Genomic DNA, 21,558 nt, shown 5'->3' with positions numbered 1-21,558 from the left:
AACCCTGGCTGGGGTAAATATTACCTGACTATTTTACCATTAGCTCCAACATTATTTTTCCTTTAATACTATTTAGAAGTAAGTTCAATCTTTAGTTTCTTTTTGCTTTTTCCCCCCAAAAGTACCACCCCAAAAAGAATCCAGGGCAAGTTTAGGAGAATGTTCTTAGGACTTGGAGTGCCCTGCCATTGGTGAATGACTTTCAAAAGCAAAGTGTAAAAATATTGGAACAAGCAATATTTAAATAGAATTTAGGAAAAAGGACAGGGAAATTGGACTAAATGAACAGTTGAGTTTTCTGCACAGGTGCAATGCACTGTAAAATTTTATGACTTGAGATTCAAGTATATTTTAAAGTCATTCTAGTTATTTTTATAGACTCGAGCTTTACTCACCTGGACTAAAGAGGACGATTGCCTTAAGATAGGCATACTCGTATCCATCCAGAGCTAGTTTAACCATGCTGTTACAGAACTCCTGCAGTTTCCAGATGTGCTCCATCACCACTTTCACACGGTCTGCTGACAATTTATCTGTTCATTAAAAAAATAGCACAGCAAACAATACTCTATCAGCATGACACATCCTCAAACTGAACTGAAAGGAGAACAAAAGCCTCACTGCAAAACGGAAATGATCAAACAGTCTTACCCACTGAATATTTTTCATCCATGGCCTAATTTCACCACTGTCCCCATTACTTTTCTGACTTTACAAACAGGCTACATTCACTCCTCCTGTGAAATACTCTGCCATTCCCCCCTACTTTGGAATGGAAACTTTCAGTCCTAGAAATTATGGGCATGAGTCTGAGATTTACGATTTCGTACAACGGCCTATAACATTAACCCACCGCACCAGCACTAAACATTTTCCAGTGAATGTTAATAATAATAAACTGAGCTAGATGAGACAACTAATCAACAGAAAACCAATGTGTTAACATTTTGCATAAGTGCAAATTAATTTGCTGCACTTAATTTCAGAAGAACTGGAGCAGTTTCTGTCTCCTCACCCACTTTCTCTCTGCACCCCCCACCCTATTAATTTATGATGGGCACAATAAACCACTGACTACAGTACTGGACCAACAACTCTGAAATTGTGTTCCAATTCCACCCTGGTAAGTTGTGAATTTGAATTTCGCATTTTTTGGGCTAGGATCAGAAAATTAAACATGAACACTTCCAACTATAGTGAAAACCCAATTGGTTCACTGATGTCTTTCAGGGAACAGAACCTGCCACCCTCATCTGTCCTATAGGTAACTCAAGTCCCACAATATGTGGTTAACTCTTAACACCTTCTCGGGCTCTCCCACACAAACTCTGATTTAAACAACGAGGAGACCTCCTGATTCTAGGCCTCTCCCAGTGACATTATGAATGACTTAGGATAAATCCATTTAAAAGTTGGTGTGTGGTGAATGACAGGACACCTGTGCTTGATCACTTCATGGTACCTCATTTCAGAGTGCACCTGCATTTTATTATTTTGCTGTAAAGAAGTTTGGGGGAGCCAGGGGTCCTGAAATGTGCTTTAGGAATAAGAGTTTGCCAATCAGCTGCTTAAGCTCATCGCAGCAATTAGATCATTACTGACCTGTGCTATAACTTCATTTACAAGCCTTGGATGCTTGGCCTAAATAGCCAAGTGGTTATGGTACTGGGTTTGTAACCCCAAGATCAAGAGTTCAAATCTCACAATGGCAAACTATGAAACAATGTAACTTCATCTGAAACAGATGGAAACAGGTTTACTCAAAAGAGTATCAAGAGTTCAAATCTCACAATGGCAAACTATGAAACAATGTAACTTCATCTGAATAGGAACAGATGGAAACGTGTTTGTATTCGAAAGAGTTACAAGCCTTGGATCTTGGTGCCATGGTGATTAGCCTCCAGCAACTATAATCATCTTTCTTTAAGGAAGTATGGTTTGAGCCAGTGAGCTTTTTCTCTGATCCCCTTTGACTTCAATTTTACTAGAAGTTAACGGATGGTGGGAATTCCCACCCCACTGCCCAAAGAGTCGGTGGGGAACTGATCAGGGCTGCCCCGCAGCCATTTAATGCCCCGCCCCAAGGCGTGTTAATTGGCTGGAGACGAGCCTTCCGCTCTGCCTGCCTTAGACAGCTGCCAGCCAGCAAGTGGTGGTCACTGCTGGGATTTCAAGCAGTCTCAGCAGTCTGCGGCCCGGAACCTACGGGAGCAGGTAAATCCAGAGTCTTGCAGCAGGAAAGGGAGGTGGTGAGAGAGCTAGGGAGGAAGCTCTTGGTGAAGTAGGGGGGAAAGCAGAGGGCAGCAAGGTAGGTGTCCCCATCTTTGCTGTCTGAGGCCCAAGCAGGATGGCCTGCCAGCCTTTCCCTGCTGTCCCTGAGCTCTGCCTGAGGGCTTTAAAATTGAGGCTAAGGGAGAAAGTTGTCTTAAATGGGCATTTACTGGCCACGTAAAGGCCTCAGTTGGGGTGAGGATGGGCAAGCCTTGCCTATCCCATGTAAAATTGCAGACAGGTCAGAGGCATGTGGGAGGGTGGTGAGAAGGCCACCCAGGTAACTTTATGGGTCTTCATTTGCAACCCAGCCACGGAGGTCTGTAAAATATTGCCCAACGGTTCCTTGATGCTCCACTCGGTCAAATGCTGCCTTGGTGTTGAGGCCAATAACTCTGACATGTGCAATCTCTCCTCGCAATTTAACCCTTTTAGCCCTGGCATCATTCTAGTGAATCTGTGCTGTACCCCCTCTAATATATATCCTTCCTGAGATGTAGCACCCAGGCCTGAACACAGTCCTTCAGATGCAGGCTAACATTATATAATTGTATCATAACTTCCAGTCCTTTGTTTTTTAGCCCCCTTGAGGTGAACGTTACCATTCCATTAACTTTTCAACATTTTTTTGGACCAGTTTACAAGTTTTTAGTGATTTATGCACATGGGCCCCTTATTCTCTCTGCTCCAATTCTTAGCTTTTCGCTATTTAGAAAATATTGATCTTTCTTAGTTCCAAAATGGATGATTCTTTCCCCATGTTGAATCCATGTTCCAGTTTTGCATATTCACTTAAACTATCAATGTCCCTTTACAACTTTCTGTTCCCATCTACACTATTTACTATGCCAACTAACTTAATGTCGTCTGCAATCTTGAACATATGACTCTATTTCTTCACTTATATCATTTACAAATGTAGTGAAAATCTGTGGTCCAGTGCAGATCCCTAGGGGACACCACTAGTCACATGCTGCCACACATACCCAATATTCCTGCTCTCTGTCTCTTACCTCCTCCCTGTCAATGTGAATGGCTTTCCTCCAATTCCATGTGCTCTCACTTTTGTTAACAGTCTCCTATTGAATGTCATCTTGAAGTCAACATAAGTAACATCCATAGGCACTCCCTTAACTGCATTAATCATCTCGAAAGATTTAGCTGCGCTCGTTTGACATGACTTATCTGTTACAAGTCCATGCTGGCTCTCCTAATCAGTTCATATTTCTCCAAGTGTTCAGTTGCACTATCCCTAATAACAGATTCCAGTAGCTTCCCCACAACAGACATTCGTAACTCGCACCAAATCCCACTCACCCATCATTGTTGTGCTCATTGACTTACTGTTCCAGCAATGCCTTGATTTTAAATTCTCATACTTATTTTTAAATCCTCTGTGGCCTCACCCCTCACCATCTCCTACTACCCTCCAAGGACTCTGTGTTTCTCCAATTCTGGCCTCTTGAGCATCTCCAATTTTCATCACTCCACCAGTAGCAGCTGCATCTTCAGCTGCCTCGTTTCTAAGCTCCAGAATTCCTTTCCTAAGCCTCTTTGCCTCCTCTACTTAAAGAAGCTCTTTAAAATCTAGCTCTTTAACCAAGGTTTTGGTTACCTGTCCTGATGTCTCATTTGGCTCAGTGTGAAATTTTAATTGATAACGCTCCTGTGAAGTGCCTTGGGATGTTTTACTACATTCAAGGGGCAGTTTGTGTAAGTTGTTGTTAGACTAATAGGTTTAAAATTTCCTAGTTTATCTCTCCCACCCTTCTTAAATGATGGAGTGATATGGGCAATCTTCTAATCCAAGGAGGCAATTTCTAAAATCATGATTATGACTAAAGCATCTACAGCTCCTCACCTACTTCTTTTAAATCACTGGAAACCATCAGACTCTTGAGATTTGGCTATCTTCAGTCTCATTATTTTCTCCATTACTATTTTGTAAAAACTTACAATAAATATAGCAAATTTCTCCACTTAATTTATTTTTTATCTCTACTCTGATCTTTGGCACTTTATCCTCATCCTCTATTGCGAAGGTCAATACAAGGTAATTATTTAGCAAGTAGGCTATTTCCTTATTTTCAATTGCAAAATCACAAGCGTTTGTCTTTAAAGGGTCCACATTAGCCACAGTTATCTGCTTTTTCTTAAAATATTTGTAGAAACTTTTTCTGTTGTCCTTGATGTCTCTCACAAATTTATTTTCTTAATTGCTTTTTGCAGATCTGGCTACTTTTTTTTATTGCTTTTCTGTTCCATCAGCCTAGGATTCAGTTTCCATTATTTTTTGCATTTGTACAAAGATATTTTCTCTTAACCTTACAAGCAAGTATTCTTTTTCACCATATGGTACAACCTTCAGTGGTACATTAAATGAAGTGTCGAAATTATGCAAGCACATGCCCACATCAACCTTTGAAAAATAGTTTTCTGCCTACCTTGCTGGAGACTTGTTTGCAGATGGTTGACAATTGCTGTGAGTATGGTCGATAAATTCATCACTTGGGAACACTGGGCCAGACCAAGTGTAAAGAGTTCATTCCAACAAGCACGTACCAAAGCTGTATTATTGTCTGGCCTGTGGAAAGAAGATAAACTAGTTAAAATCCTTAAACCTAAAATAAAGAGGTGACAAAGAACTAAAACCTTTTCATAAATCAACTCTACTTATTGATTAATTTCTGTGATTTATAATAAATCCTAAAGTACTACTGAATCCGTTGGCTCATTAGGTAAATGTTGCACTGATCTTTACAGATTGGAATATCTGAGCATGGATACCTAGTTTAAGGTCACATCTCAACAACTTGTTCTCTATTCCTTCCAATCCACTACTTGTGGCCATAAGAAGACATTGCAGCCTGACCCTCTGGAATTCTGTCCTGACTTCTCTTTGGGTTTCTACCTCCAGAAGCCTACTTAACCCTTTGACTGTGCCTGTTCCTCATCACCCCACTAGAAGGCACTTTACTCCCCAACGCCAAACAGTGGTCAAAAATAAAAACACTAACCCGAGAGCCTGGAAGGCTGGAATAGACCTTGCCCAGTGCATGGACAGGAACAGTAATCTTGATGCAGACTCGCAGATGTAGTGCACATTCAGGTATTCTGGCATAGGCGATGGCATAGTTAGCTGCAAGTGGAAAAACAAGCACTCCATTAATATCAAGAAAACTGGCAGCCAGAAAAGCTTCCTTGTTTGGTAGAGTTTGCAATAGTGATATCATGTTATCCTTTACAGTTGTTCTGTCTATGCTTCGTTTACAATTCAATTTGAAATATTTGAATAGCCATTTAAATCAATTACATCATTTATGCTGGTCATATTATACTTTGATTTGACAGCTTTTAGTTTTTATTTCACTTTTCTTTCCCAAGTGTGACACAACCACAATACACAAAACATCACAGAAAAGGCCATTGGTCTCAGGATCTTTTCTTTATTATTTCATGGGATTTGAATGTCGCTAGAAAGGCCAGCATTGGTTGCTCACTCCTAAGTGCCCTTGAGAAAGTGATAGCGAGCTGCCTTCTTGAACTGCAGTCCATGTGGTGTAGGCTGAGCGGCCTACTCCTCTTAATTCGTATGTTGATAGTGAGATGGCTGTGCCATTGAATGTCATAGGGAGTTGGTTAAATTGTCTCTTGTTGGAGATGGTCATTGCCTGACACATGTGTGATGCAAATATTACTTGCCACTCATTAGCCCATACTTCAATATCGTCAACGACACGACTGCTTCTGTATGAGTTGCCGCAAATGGTGCTGAACATTGTGACTCATTAGTGAAAATCACCACTTGTGATCTTATGATGGAGAGGAGGTCTTTGATGCAGCAGCTGAAGATGGTTGGGCCTAGGACACTAACCTGAGGAACTCCGGCAGCAATGCCCTGGGACTGAAATGATTGACCTCCAACAATCACAACCATCTTCCTTTGTGCTAGGTATGACTCCCCCCTAATTTTCAGCGACACCAGTTTTGCTAGGGCTCCTTGATGTCACACTTGGTGAAATGATGCCTTGATGTCAAGGGCAGCCATTCTCACCTCACCACGGGAGTTCAGCTCTTTTGTCCATAATGGGAGCAAGGCTGTAATGAGGTCAGGAGCTGAGTTATCTTGGCAGAATGCAAGCTGAACATAAGTGAGCAAGTTATTGCTGAGCAAGTTCCACTTGATTGTACTGTTGATGACACCTTCCATCACTTTACTGATGATCGAGAGTAGACTGATGGGGCAGTAAGTGGCCAGGTTGAAATTGTCCTGCATTTTGTGGACAGTACATATCTGGGCAATTTTCCACCCTGTTGAGTTGCTAGTGTTGTAGCTGTATGGGAACAGCTTGGGTAGGGAGTGCCTCGAGTTCTGGAGCATAAGCACTTGCTTGTAACAATAACACTGGAGAGGTCACTTTTACCAATACTGTCATGGATCTGCATGACAGATGCATCTGCAATAGATAGATTGGTAAGGACGAGGTCAAGTGCGTTTTTCTCTCTGGTTGGTTCCTTTATCACCTGCTACAGACCCGGTCTTGCAGTTATGTCTTTTCAAACTTGGCCAGCTCGGCCAGTAGTGGTGCTACCGAGCCATTTTTGCTGATGGACATTGAATTCCCCCACCCAGAGTATGTCCTATGCTCTTGCCAGCCTGAGTGCTTCTTCCTGTTGGTGTGCACATGAAGGGGTACTGATTCATCAGCTTCTCGGGGCAGGGGGGTGGCAGCAGATGGTGACCAGCAGGAAGTTTCCTTGCCTGATGCCATGAGACTTCATGGGGTTCAGAGTAAAAGTTGAGGACTCCCAGGGCAACGTTCATCCGACTGTATATTGCTGTGCCGCCATCCCTGGTGGGTTGGTCCTACTGGTGGAATAGGACATACCCAAGGATGGTGATGGTGGTGTCTGGGACACTACAAGGTATGATTCGGTGAGTATGACTCTGTCATGCTGTTGTTTGTCTGGTGGGACTGCAAGCCTCCAGATGTTTGTAAAAAGGACTTTGCTGGCTTGACAGGGCTAGGCTTGCTGTTGACTTTTCCAGGGCCTAGGTTGATGCTGGGTGGTCCATTCGGTTTCATTCCTTTTAGACTTCGTAGCGGTTTGATACAACCAAGTGGCTTGCTGGCCATTTCAGAGGGCTTTTAAGAATCAACCACTTTGCTATGGGTCTGGAGTCACATGTAGGCCAGAACAGGTAAGGAGGGCAGATTTCCTTCCCTAAAAGGCATTAGTTAACCAGATGGGTTTTATAACAATCATTGGTCTCCAACAACCACAAGCATCTTCCTTTGTGATAGGTATGACTCTAATCAATGGAGAATTCTCCTCGATTCCCAATTTAAATTTTCCTGGGACTCCTTGATGTCACTTGATCAAACGCTGCCCAATATCAAGCGCAGTCACTGTCACCTCACTCCTGGGTTTAGCTCTTTTATCCAGGTATAGACCAAGGCTGTAATTAGCCCAGGGACTAAGTGGTTCTGGTGGAACCTAAACTGCGCAGGTTATTGCTGTGTAAGTGCTGCTTGATAGCACTGTTAATGACACCTTCCACCAATTTACTGATGAGGCATAGTTGGTCAGGTTGGATTTGTCCTGTTTGTTGGGGAACAGGGCATACATGGGTAACTTTCCACATTGTTGGTTAGATACCAGCGTTGGAGCTGTTGTGGAATAGCTTGACTAAGGGTGCAGCTAGTTCTGGAGCTTCAGTACTACTTAAGTCTTCAGTAATACTGCTGCGATGGTGTCAGGGCCCATAGACTTTGAAGTATCTAGTGTGTTCAGCCGTTTATTGATATCGCATGGAGATAATTGAATTGGTTGATGACTGGCATCTGTGACGCTGGGGACCTCGAGAGGGGGATAACAAAACAGATCACTGGGTGACAATTTAAATGTTTAAGTTTCTTTACAATCGAAGCTTTTAACATAGTGCAATAAAACACACACCTTAGGTGCAGCTCTTCTACTCCAGAGCCCTAGGTATTATCCAAGTAATATTACAACAAAACTGCTGGTTCATTGCTACCAACTACTACCCCAGAACTCAAACTACACAGGCGTTTTAAACAACCTAATCAATTTAAAATGAAACATTAGGTTGAATAGATCAAACAAAGATTTCAAAAAATGAAATACAAGGGGGTAAATTAAGAAGTGGAAATGTTAGGAGGTACAAAAGGTAACAATTATTTCCAGGATAACAAAATAGGAGACTAATGATCATGCAATTCACAAATCAGCGACATGTGGACGAGTTTTTAAAATTTTATACATTAAATTTTGGCACTAGCTAAGGCCATTTATTTCTAGAAACTGTGTCCCTATTAATACCCAAATAGAATGCACAGATCATGATAATCCAGCAAGAATTACTAGATTACCAAGCCATCACTAGTAATAGTTTTTGTAATAGGGAATTGAAATAGTTCAGGAGTGCTCAAAGCTTTTGTGTCAAAGTTCCAGTGTCCCAGTTTGACTGCTGAAAGATTGACTGAGTGTGACTCCAAGATTCCTGTGTAGCCACAGAATAATTCTGACCCCAATTCAGAGCGGGGAGGCAGAAATGGGAATTTTAAATACACTCGGTCAAGACAAATTGCACCTGTAAGTGCACATTAGTGGTGCTGTTTGCAATCTGGCTGCAGGAAAGGGAAACTTCCACTTGGTTCTCCACGGGAGCCTAGAAGCTCTGTGTGCTCTTTGGTTTCAATGGGAGCCATAACTTTGGTATATTAAGGTCATCAATGCCCTCCAGGATCAAGATATTGCTCGCAAAATGACTGGAGCCATTCCTAGGGGCCCAAGTAGGATTGATTTGAGCTTTCAGTTGGCATGAATTCAAATGAGTCCTTAAGGATCAGCCATGGCTCAGTGGTAACACTCTTGATTCAGAGTCAGAGGCGGGTTCAAGTTTCATAAGAGACCAGAGCATAAAACGGAGGCTGACGCTTCAGTGCATTATTGAGGGGGTGCTGCACTGTCAGAGATGCTATCTTTTGAATGTAATATTATACCATGAATATGTCTGCCCCTCAGGTGGGTGCAAAAGATCCCACAGTACTATTAATCTCATGAGAACATAAGAAATAGAAGCAGGAGCAGGCCGCTCAGCCTCTCGAGCCAGCCATGCCACCCAATCTGATTGTGGCCCCAACTCCACCTGCCCAGCTGCCTGTCCCACACAAACCCTTGACTGTGTCAATCAAAAATCTGTCTAATTCAGCTCTGAGTACATTCAATGACCCAGCCCCAGCAGCTCAAAGGAGAGCAAGGAGTTCTCCTAGTGTCCTGACCAATGTTTATCCCTCAATTAACACCACCAATCTGGTCAATTTTGTGGAATTTTGCTGTGTGCAAACTGGCAGCCACATTTCCCTACATTGCAACTAAAAACACTTGTAGTCAATTGGCTATAAAGCACTTTGGATGTCCTGAGGTCGTGAAAGCCAAGTTCTCTTTCTTTCAAATCAGAGGTGCTGACTTTCAAGTGAAACAGTAAACCAAAGGCTCGTCTACTTTCTCAGGCAAAAGAAAGAGATCCTATGGCACCACATAGAAGAGAAAGCGCATGGAAGTTATACCCAGCATATTGGCTATTTTTTATCCTGAAAAAAGACATGGTGAAGCTTTTCACCTTGCACTCATCAGGACACTACACTAGAATACCAATATAAGGGGAAACAACAATCCATTCTATGCTGATCGGTTGGCAAGTGGACTGATTTGTAGAGGCATTACCATGGAGAATGTACCAACAATTGTGGTTGACAGTTAACTGCTAAGCATTGTTTGAAATTTAAACCAGGCAACTTGACCTTAATTGGTGAAGGCATTGCCCTGAGGAATGAGTCAGCGAATGGCTGTCACTTATTTTGTTTAGCTGAAACATGTGCAATGTGTGCACATGTTCTTTGTCTGCTTTCAACAATGCTTGGCAGTTAACAGTCAGTCACCATCCCTGGCGCATTTTCCATGGCAACACCTCTACCAATCAGAGTCCATTTGCCAATCAATCAGCACTCTCTTCTCATATAGTATAAATTGTTGTTTCCCCTTATACTGGTATTCTTGCATAGTGTCCTGATGAGTGCAAGATGAAAAGCTTCAACATGTCTCTTTTTTCAGCAATACTCAAGTTCTGTACTACCAAATGACTCTTAATTTTTATCCCTTATTCGACATCACTGAAACAGATTATCTGGTCACTATCAAACTGCTGTTTGTGGCAGCTTGCTGTGAGCAAACTGCTGCCATGTCTTGCACATTTCAGTGACTACATTTTAAATGTACTTTATTGGCTAAAAGCACTTTGGAACGTCTGAAGATCATGAATGGCACAGTATAAATGCAAGTCTTAGTTCCCTGTTTAAATTAGGTAGGTTACAGAGGAGATCACCCTGCCTCTCCCTGGCAAACTATTACACTCTCAGATAGCACAAGAAATGATGCATTTAATTTTCTTGTTGTTCGGTTGCAGGTTGAATGTTGCTGTGGCCTTCTGGACAGATTTTCTTTTATTAACAAAAATTGCACTTTGTAATCTAAATGAACACAATGTTTTACTTTAAGTACAAAGGAAATAGGAGGAGTAGGCCACTTGGCCCCTGGAGCCTGTTCTGTCATTCAACTAGATCATGGCTGAGCTTCTACCTCAATGCTATTTCCCCACACTATCCCCATATCCCTTGATATTTTTAATATCTAGAAATCTGTCGGTCTCTAAATAGTCATTTTTATTTTGTTAATGCAAAGGTAAAACTGTTCACAACTCATCAGAATCTCAAATCAGGCCAGTCGTCTTTTGTAACTAAATGACAACAACATTATGAAGTTCTCTCCTTAAGCCTCTCCGGCTCCCTCTACTCTTATCAAACATTTGGTCACCATAATTATAATTCTTTAGAAATGCATTTATTCATTTACTAAGGTAATAAGCTACCTTAGCAAACTGCTTCAGCCCATCATAGCGTTTATACAATTGAGTGATTTGTTCAGAGGGCAGTAGAGAGGCAATCACATGGCTGTGGGTCTGGAGTCACATATAGAACAGACCAAGTTAAAATTAAAGTAATTGCATTTCTTGTCACCCGGGGCTATAGTAGGCTGCCAGAGCTAGCCAGAACAACCTCCTCTGCAAACTCGGGAAAGGGCATCCTGGACAATCCTGCAATTTCACCATCACCATTACTGATGCTAAACTTTCTCACAACTTCCATGGTCAGATCTGAACTCTGGATTATTAGCCCAGGCATCTGGATTACTAATCAACTAACATAATCACTATGCCACTACAGCCGCATCTTTTCCTTTGACTCAGCGTTTTTTTCCCTTTACACTTCTGTACAGCATCTTGCATCATCTTTCTATGTTAAAGGTGCTATATAAATACAAGCTGTTTTTACCATTATATAGAATTACATTGAAATTTACAACATGGAAACAGGCCACTTGGCACAACTGGTCCATATCAGGGTTTATGCTCCACATGAGCCTCCTCCTACCTTACCTAATCCAACCCGATCAGCATATTTCTCCCTCATATGTTTATCCAGCTTCCCCTCAAATATATCTGTTATTCATCTCAACCACTCCATACAGTAGTGAGTTCAACCGTTATTACTGTATCCAAATGAAAGTACACAATTAGGACATAGAACTATAAAGACATGGTTTGGCATTTTGGAATTCTATTGTATGAATCAGAAATACTGAAAAGATATCATAAAACTTTCCATAAAAAATTCAGGAAATGTATTGTAACACAGCAATTAGAAGTTAATGAAACACTGAAAGCTGTGCAAGTGTAAAGAAATTTAACATCCCATGTCAGAATAACTTGAACATGGAATGTACATAACTGTACCTTGAAAGCAACGTGCACATCACTGAGAAGAGGGCCCTCAATCTCGACAACAGGAAGGGACTGCTCTCCGCTAATTAGCTGGATGTTGGCACCAGAAGTATCCATGCATTCTGCTGAGTTCTGAACAGCTTGCCCCTCTGCGGGGTTTAGTGCTTTTGCGAGTGTATCAAATGCCCTGAAATACCAAGTCAGAAAACACAGGCACGCTTTACTGAAGTAACATTTCCAGTCACACTTCCTCTTTACTGATATTATGAAGTTGATAATGTAGTATGAAGGCAGCTTGGAAAAAATCAATTGATTGAAAAGGCTGATGCTCCAGTGCTGCAATTAACTTTCGTAACTATGAAGTCTATATTTCACCTGCATAATGCTAGCATGACGGTGGGATCTTTGGTGCACATTTTACAGATACACCCTGGGTAGTTTAATTTTTTCTGCTATTTCCAGGGAAAACAATAAGGTTCACTTACATTAAAAATTAATTGCTATTCTGCATTTTTCTTTGTACTAGAAGGGAGGCGAGCTGTGCAAGCTACTTTTGGAAACCCCCACAGACGTTATACTGCAGAATAATCTCTGAATGAGATTGGCTGAAATCATGTGGGTTTGGATTACTTGCTAGTTATTACCAAACTGTGCAGAAAATGGTAATTACAGAAAGCAGAACCATACATGCAGTTTAAAAAGGTTACAGGATTTCCAAAATGAAATGAGCATCCCATTCTGACCCCTGTCCTCGGTCTCCTATGCTTGTCCAATGAAGCTTAACAAAAGATCGTAGACCACCCCTCAATCTTTTGATTAGGCACTTTACAACCTGCAAGACTCAACATTGAGTTCAACAGTTTCATATTATAACCACTTTTTATAACCATTATTACAGACAGCAGCTATTAGAAATGATTCTGTTGATGCCATTTAAACCTCCTCTTGACCCATCTTTTGTTTCTTTCACCATCATTAGCATCTCCTTTTGCCTTGCACCATCATCCCTTTTGTCATCTAATCTCTTCTGCCTTTCGCTCTATCACAGGTCTTCCCTTTTTGCACTTTCCTCCCCTCATTCCTCTACCCTTCCTCTGTACTCGCTTAAAAGTTGTTAGTTTTTCAGCTCTGATGAAAGGACATTGACCCGAAACGTTAACTTTGCTTCTCTCCACAGATAGTGTCTGACCTGCTGAGTATTTCCAGCATGTTCTGTTTTTACATTTAAGCTGTTTCACTATTTGTTATGACTTATCAGATGATGATTACCTTGTAATATCACTGGCAGACTGATCATCTTGCTGCATTTCTGATAAAGAAGCGTCTCCATTACTCAAGGCATCAATCCCTGATAAATCTGCACTACTCTGGGAGAGATCCTTGGATTTGCTTAGGTTTGCAAGTGATGTTACAACATTTGCAAGAGTGCTTAAATCACCTTGACAAGTTTCAGCCTGAAATAAAAAGGACAGGTTCTGAAGGTTTGTTGATCTGTACATAGAACTTATAGGATATCAGGGAATTGAGAGTAAACTAGACCAACATCCCACCTTGTTCTCAGCTGCGAGCAACATAGCACTCTCTGTCTTCAGCAGTGGCTGTTGAATGTTAACCAGCATTCCAGGTTCCAGAAGACCTGCAGGCCTTTTGGAAACAAAAGTGTAAGTATTTGACGTGCAACCCTTACACAGTTTATTCCCTTCAATAGTCAATCTATTAAATTCCTTCCCAAGCATCATCACTTCCATTAATGGAGCTCTCTGCTGTCGCCAACATCAGTCACAGAACGAATACCAGGGAAAACAGTAACCTCTCCCCAACACTTGCGTAGCTGGGTTCTCTGAATAAGTTACAAAAGCAAAATATGGCAGACACTGGAAATCTGAAATGAAAACAGAAAATGCTGGCAACACTCAGCAGGTCAGGCAACATATGTGGAGAGAGAAACAGAGTTAAAATTTCAGGTCAATGACCTTTTATCAGAGATGCTGCCTGACCTGAGTATTTCCAGCATTTTCTAGTTTGACTGAATAAGTTGGCTAGTTTCTGTGAGTAATCTCATGAATTATCTGATCATGTAAAAGATTAAAAATGTCATATGGTGCGTTTCAAAATTGGATGCTGACTGGTTGTGCAGAAGTGAGGAAAAACATCAATGGTATCAAGTGTATGGTTCTAGGTAATGAACCTGTGCATAGTCTCTGCATTGACTGTTTCATTACAAATGTCTTCCTTAAAGAGGCCTTACCCGCCAAGCCAATCTCAATACTGCAAGCAGTACTCTAACCTCATGCATTACTCAGGTTAATAAAGGCACAAATAATCTTTCCAAATCTGAAACCCTCCCCTACACTAATTTTGGACTTCTCAGTGGCTAAACTAGACTGGTGCTGCCAGTGTTGTGTCTTATCCAGAATCAACAGCGTGCCCTTTAGAATTCTGTATAATTGAAATGATACCTTGCACTTTCCTTGTCTGTTACAAAGGTCGGTGTTGCAGCTAAAGGACTCCGCAAATCCTTCCTGATGTAAATCTTTTCAGTGGAGGCTGCACAGTTTGCAGACTTTTCTCGCGAAACTTCAATCGGTTTCCGTTCACACTGAACAGCTATTGAAAAGCAAACAGCATCACAAAGGTTTATACAACTATTCTTAATTTGAGAATGTGCTTAAATCATTTAGCGGCTCAGTCCCTCACTTACAGTCCTGCTTCATCCCTAGTGCCAGGCACCTCTGCAGTCGGCAGTACTGGCAACGGTTTCTGTGGTGTTTGTTAATGACACAGTCCTTCGACCCTCTGCAGACATACACCAAGTTTTTCCTTATGCTTCTTTTAAAGAAGCCTTTACAGCCTTCACAGCTCACTGCCCCATAGTGGCGTCCTATAAAGTACAGAGAGAACAAAAAACTAGCATCCCAATACAAAATCATAAGCAAGAATTGGTGGGGGGGTGGGAGGGAAGACAAGTGCTACATGGTTAGAAACGTCAAACGCTTGCAATTTTCTACTGAAAAAATACTGTGGCAGGTATCAGGAAAAGAAGTTTAGAGATATACAATCATTGTACATGTTACATGCCTCAATCAGCTTCAGATAAATGTAAACCTAAACTCAAGTAGAATGTGACCAAGCACAGAAACTCCAGTGCTCCAAAGTAAAGAGAGCTGTTGATTCAAGAATAAGGTGTCAAGCAATGATAGCATTTTACTTGACACTTTAATTTTATAAGTTTAATTATTTAGGCCGAAAGTGTGAAAAAGGATCATGATAGCCACAGGTCTTCTGGATAGCAAATTGTATTTATGCTGTTCTTGAATGGCCAGCACACAAGTCAGCACAAGAGACTGCAAGCAATAGTCTTGAAGCCTAGCTGGAAAACACAACAGCCAAAAACAACTAGTCTGTTCCTTTAATTGTTATCCCATTTCTCTCCCACTCTAATTCTTTGGAACCTGCCATTTTACTTCCACTCTCTATGCTCCTTCCTCTCATTAAATATTGGGGAGATTAAAGTCATTGTTTTCAGCCCCTGCTGGAAACTCCATTTCCTAGTTACCGACTCCATCCCTCTCCCTGGCAACAGTCTGAGATTAAGTCAGTCTGTTTGCAATATCTGACCCCGAGATGAGCTTCCGACCTCATATTTGCACTAAGACCAGGCATTTCCACATCCGCAACCATCGCTCAACTTTGTCCCTGACTCAGCTTCTCTGCTGCTGAAACCCATATTCATGCCATCGTTTCCTCCAGATTCCCACATGCTATCCTCCTTAAAATTGAAATCATCCAAAATCCTTCTGCTTATGGCTTAACTTGCAGCAAGTCCTGTTCTCATATCACCCAAGTGCTTGCTGACCTACATTGGTTCCTGGTCAGGCAACATCTTGATTTCAAAATTCTCATCCTCGTTTTCAAATCCTTCCATGGCCATGTCCCTCCCTACTCAACTAATCTCCCCCAACCCCACAACCTTCTGAGATACCTGCGCTGCTCTAATTCTGGCCTCTTGTGCATTCCTGTTTATAATTGTTCCAGCATTGGTGGTCATGCCTTCACTTGCCTAGGCCCTAAGCTCTGGAATTCCCTTCCTCCATTTCTCTGCCTCTCTACTTCGCTTTCCTCCTTTAAGACTTCTTTTAAAAACCTACCTCTTTAACCCAGCTTTTGATCATCTGACCTATTATCTCCTCATGTGGCTTGGTGTCATGCTTGGTTTTATAATGCCCGTGAAAGACCTTGGGACACTTTGCTACATTAAACACACTATACAAATATAATTTGTTGTCGCTTTGCACACTTAATGATGTTGACTATTTGACTCTTTCAAGAGTCTGACTGCCCACCAACAGACACAACCACAAATCCAAATGCTCTCTTTCCCAAAGGCTGTTATTATATTCCCATCTCATTGGTCCACAGCCCTGTCAAATGAAGAACATGGGACCAAGGAGATAAGAGAAATTGGGCCAAAAAGACCAATTGGATCTCTCAGAACACTAGTCAACTATAGACAGACAATTGTATATAGATTTTCCAAATGGCTATAAAAATGAACAGGAATGAACAAACAAGAGCTAGGCAAACCTCCAGATTTAGAATGTCACACCTCCATCTGCCTTAAGAGATAGGATTGTGTCCACGATTATAGCTATTTCATAACCATGAAACACAAGTTAAAAGCATTATTCCAGTGTAATCAAAAATCAGCTCAAACTAGTTTTTAAAATATTTGTCAGAGATTAAAGAAAGATTTTCTTACCTGAAGCCCTGTCCCCACAAACTACACAAAACTCCAGTGGTGGTTTGACTGCACTTTGCTCTCCTGAAACAGTGTCGGTCACAATCTACAAAGGCAGAAACATAAATTGATGTTTTTTTTCCCCTCTTTAAATTCAATACAGTAAAAAGGATCAAGAGCCATGCTTCAGGTTGATGTTCAGCAGATTTCCTGCCATAGCTTTAGCAGACGTTCTGAAAAAACATAGGAGTTTTGGTCAAGTTATTATGGGGGATCAGGAAAACCCCTGTAGAAATTCCAGCTGGAAACTTCCATTAGGTAGGCAGTTTTGAACATCACAGGTGATGTTTTCTCACCTCGGTCGCAGTCAAAACAGCAGGGCCATTAACAGATCAGGAACATATTGAGCTCTGGCGCAGGCCTTGCCATGGCTTTTTAACTGAGTCAAGAAGGCTTCACACCAGCACCTTCTCAAGACAATCTGGAATGGACAATAAATGTTGACCTTGCCAGAACACACACATCCCAAAAACAAATAAAAAAAACGGAATTCAAAGAACGTGGCAAGTTAAGAATAACAAAGGACAAATACATAATTTCAATTCATGGACAGCCACATACATGCTGTTTTCTAATAACAAAGGCTACAACAATCTGTGCACATCCAATTTACATTCTCTGTACCTGTATATGCTGTGCTGATCCATCAGGAGATGTAAAAATGAGTTGGTTGAGACCTGCAGAGTCAGGTGTGGCCAGGATGACTTTTCCCTGTCCCGAATCAGGTCTGGCTAAAATCACTTTGTTTGACGATGAACCATCTGAATTTGTTAAGATGAACTGCTTGCTTGCACCATGATCCATCGAGGTGACTATCTGAATCTTCTGGCCAGTCTGCTGATCAGTGACAATCTACAAATAAAAATGTATCATTTAGTAGCTGACATCTGCCAAATGATACAAAGGGATAAACCAAATATAAAGCTGCCATTTTTTAGGTCTGCAGCAATTAAGGGACATCAGCAACCAATGAGACAAACAATTTATGTATTTAAAAAAATACTGGCAATTAAAAATACATTACAGGGAGGTAAGACACCACATGGACCAGTAACTACCTACGTGAGGGGGGAAGCCAGACTTTTTAATCTGCTTACATATAGCTATTTCTTTGTAAAGGCTGAAAATAGTATGGATGGAGCAGGTTTTAATGCTCAAGTACATGCAACGGTTAGGCTATTTTCACCAAATTTAGTAAGAGAAATTCTACCTGAATGCGCTGAGCTACTGTGACACCAGGGTCTGCGGGAACAATCTGAATCCTCTGTGGGGTACTGGTCATTATTGGTCGTCCTATTACAGTTCCTGGAGCTACAGTAGATAATGTCCCTTGAGAGTGGGAGACCTGTGAGGAAGTTGCCAGGAAATATACAATAATAAAAATAAAAAAGGCACATCTAACTTTAAACTATTTTGTTTAGTAAAACATCCCTGTTCATTGCAATTAAAGTGAACTTTTAAGATGATTTTTTTTTTTAAAAGTTCAGCATCTCCACCACATTTTCCCTTTTATGCAATTTCCCACTGGTGCCTTATTATCACACTTTCCTGCTCAGCTGGGAAAGTTAGATAGCCTGAATTTCAAATGGCTCCATTATCGTGATCATTGCTTATTATAGCACGGAGGGTGAACTGGAACCACGTTGAGCCGTATACCACTCCCTGACTAAAACACAAGTTCAAATCAGTGAAGAGAAGAGCATGAATGCTATGTCTATCAAAAGAACTTTATTGACTTTGTGGAAGAAAATGAAGAGCTATATCGCCAAGCATATTCATTTCTTGTTTTAATCAGCACGTTTGTTAAACAAGGCAGATTCCCTTGACAAACAGCTTTGATAAAACTCTCACTTCCATCCCTATGATTAGTTTGTTCTTTACTGGGCACATCAGCTGTCTTGGCTGTTCCAGAAATTCACTGTGCCATACAAGCAAAACTTAGAATTGCCATATACTTGATATTTATTATTCTTGTAGCTGTGTTTTCTAATGTGACGCTCATCATCCAAAATAAATATCTTACTTGTACCCACAGCATCCATATCTCTCATGAATTTAAAATATTGTACCCTGGTTGCCAAGAAAATAAAATCTGCTTCTGCAAGCCTCTTTGTAAATTGATCCTTATTTTGCCAATACAGCATGTTGCTCCGCATCAATACATCAATGCTCTTTTCAATGTATGGTCCTCAAAAATCCTCAAATCTGTCTTACAGTAACATGTTTCAACCTTTGTGGTTGTATGCACGAACCTGAATGCCCCCAGTACTTGATTAGCTTTTGCTTATGACAGTTTTGCAAATACTGGCTAACTTCTATGTTTAGTCAACAATCTCATCAAGGCTCTTTACCTACTTTTCTAATAGTCATTTCTTCATACTGTACACAGTTCACTTCTATTCCAATGTCCATTAGCCACATTAAAAGTGTCTATCTTTTCTTAGTTCTTTTGGTTATTTACTCCAGTTCTCTTTCAATGTCTTCATCTCAACACTCCTCCAACATGCCAACAATCTACTCAGTCACCTAGACAAATAACTTGGTGTTACCACAAAATATAACAGTGTGTGTATTACAGGAGATGAGAATCCCTTTTTGCAGAATGGCATCATGAATACATTTAAGCAGATTACCTCAGTTATCTGTTTCTGGATTCTTTCAGAGTGCTATTATTTCGCTAAAAATACCCAACAGAAGAAATCTTCACAAATACATTTAGAGAGTCATTCCAAAGTAGTCATAGAAGTCACACTGTCATATTTGTTTCTGGTGTCAAACAGGATCAACACCAAACAGATGCTGGCTACTACTCCAAGAATGTTTCCAGTTTTAGCATCACTGTCTGCTTTCTATTGCCCACCCACTTCTTAATAACCAAATTTACCATTAAAGTTCTTCTAAAGAGTGGCATGCAAAATTTTATTAAATCTCCTTTGGAACTTGCATTTATATAGCATTATTAATATAGTAAAATATTCCAAGGTGCTTCACAGGAGCATTACCAAACAAAATTTGACAGCAAGCCACAAAGAGATATTAGGCCAGATGGCCAAAAGCTTAGCTAGACAGTTAACTTTTAAAGATCAACTTTGAGGAGAAAGGCAGAAACGTTTAGGGAGGGAATTCCAGAATTCAGGGCCGAGACAGCTGAAGGCACAGCCACCAATGGGGGCAGTGATTAAAGTCGAGGATGTGCAAGAGGCCAAAACTAGAATAGCAGAGGGTTGTAGGGCTGGAGGATGTCACAGAGCAGTGGCATCGCCTTCAGTTCCCTTTTGAAGAGTGGCTCACTAAGCTGATGAAAACCACCACCTCAAATGAGCAGCCTTTCCCTTTTGGTGTGGGGTCCATAGAAATCCTAACACCTGCTAAGCTTGGCCTCCTGTTGCGCACAATGGATAAAACAAATCCAACATTATAAATGCGAACCATTTTGGAATATGTACTTGCATACATAAATATGTTATCCATATCCACTAGATATTCCTATAGATCATTCCTGTTCGTTAATGCCTCAATGACTAATGATGCTATGACCAACAACTATTAAATCCTTGCTGACTCCTCCATGCAGATATTTGATGGGTTCAGTTTCTAATTTGTTTTATTGGTACATTTTCCTTGTCAATCATCCTCTATTTGTTACTTCATATGTGCTTAGCAGTTTTCAGATGTTAGGTGCCTAAGGAGCACAGGGTGAATATTTCTTCTATTAATGTGAAGTTTTAGTCAAATCAGAAAACAGATTGTGGAAATGTGCCTTTACAAACCAGACCACTGGGGTAGTTTAATTTACGCACTATTTAAAAGGGCTACTATATTTACCTTGTGCGGCTGGCATTTTAAACACTACTTCTGTAATTTTCAGGATTCCAGATTGCATTAAATAATAACTGGCCCCTAAATGAGTAAACAGTATTTCTTACTGCACAGCATGTTCACAGAATTGAGTGCATCATTAACAGAGTGCTACAGTCAGGAACGTGGTGCAAGTGGCGGTACTGCATTTTCTTTATTTCAAACTTCCAACTTGTAGCGGAAGCTGAAGTAGTGAGTGTTCAGTAGCTTAGAGCAACTTAGTGTTTAGAGAAAGAAAAGACGAAAATCTAGATATATAAATTAGAATAAAACATGGAAGAGCGGGTTATGTATCTGCACTGCAGTCTGTGGGAGTTTGTAGGCAGCAAGACTTGTCCCGAGCAAACGCATCTACAGTAGATGTCTCTGTTTTGAATCTCTCCGGCTCAGTCATCGATAGATAATATCTTTTGTAAGCGTGGCTGAAAGTCCCACATGGTTTGTTGCCTACTTGATGCTAGGGTGAGAGACATCTTGAACTAGCTTGAAAAGATATCATCGACGGAGAGGGAGGGGGAGAATTTATTACTTGGAGTCCATGTTGAGGCCAAAATCATAGAAGTTAAGACAAAAAGTCCTGTTTGGAATGTAACAGGAACTAGGAGTTAAATTAAACAAAAGGATTATAAGGATTCGATGATTATAATCTCTGAATTATTACCTGAACTATATTCAAATTTGGCAAAGGAATAAACAGATTTGGGAGGTGACCATGTGGCTGAATTAGTGGTGTGGGAAAGAGGGGATCCATTTCATGGGACAATGG

General features: G+C 40.9%; 1 protein-coding gene across 16 annotated transcripts in view; it reads right to left on the bottom strand.

Annotated features, from left to right (window-relative positions):
* The window catches only part of LOC121285735 (nuclear receptor subfamily 2 group C member 1-A-like), a 116,793-nt gene that overhangs the window by 18,012 nt on the left and 77,223 nt on the right, over positions 1 to 21,558 (bottom strand). For 11 of the 16 annotated variants that reach the window (XM_041202475.1, XM_041202471.1, XM_041202472.1 and 8 more), the window contains 11 exons: positions 18,145 to 18,279; positions 17,559 to 17,786; positions 16,896 to 16,980; positions 14,838 to 15,017; positions 14,596 to 14,743; positions 13,687 to 13,780; positions 13,406 to 13,590; positions 12,149 to 12,323; positions 5,289 to 5,410; positions 4,716 to 4,855; positions 396 to 533 (listed from right to left, as the gene is read on the bottom strand). In XM_041202475.1, coding sequence (XP_041058409.1) covers positions 396 to 533; positions 4,716 to 4,855; positions 5,289 to 5,410; positions 12,149 to 12,323; positions 13,406 to 13,590; positions 13,687 to 13,780; positions 14,596 to 14,743; positions 14,838 to 15,017; positions 16,896 to 16,980; positions 17,559 to 17,786; positions 18,145 to 18,279 — 1,630 coding nt within the window. The remainder of the gene's footprint in view (positions 1 to 395; positions 534 to 4,715; positions 4,856 to 5,288; positions 5,411 to 12,148; positions 12,324 to 13,405; positions 13,591 to 13,686; positions 13,781 to 14,595; positions 14,744 to 14,837; positions 15,018 to 16,895; positions 16,981 to 17,558; positions 17,787 to 18,144; positions 18,280 to 21,558) is intronic. The other 5 variants (XM_041202484.1, XM_041202483.1, XM_041202487.1 and 2 more) reach the window with 2 other exon arrangements.

This window comes from Carcharodon carcharias, chromosome 13, assembly GCF_017639515.1.
Source record: "Carcharodon carcharias isolate sCarCar2 chromosome 13, sCarCar2.pri, whole genome shotgun sequence".
Classification (NCBI taxonomy): Eukaryota; Metazoa; Chordata; class Chondrichthyes; order Lamniformes; family Lamnidae; genus Carcharodon; species Carcharodon carcharias.
This window is presented reverse-complemented; position numbering and strand designations above follow the sequence as displayed.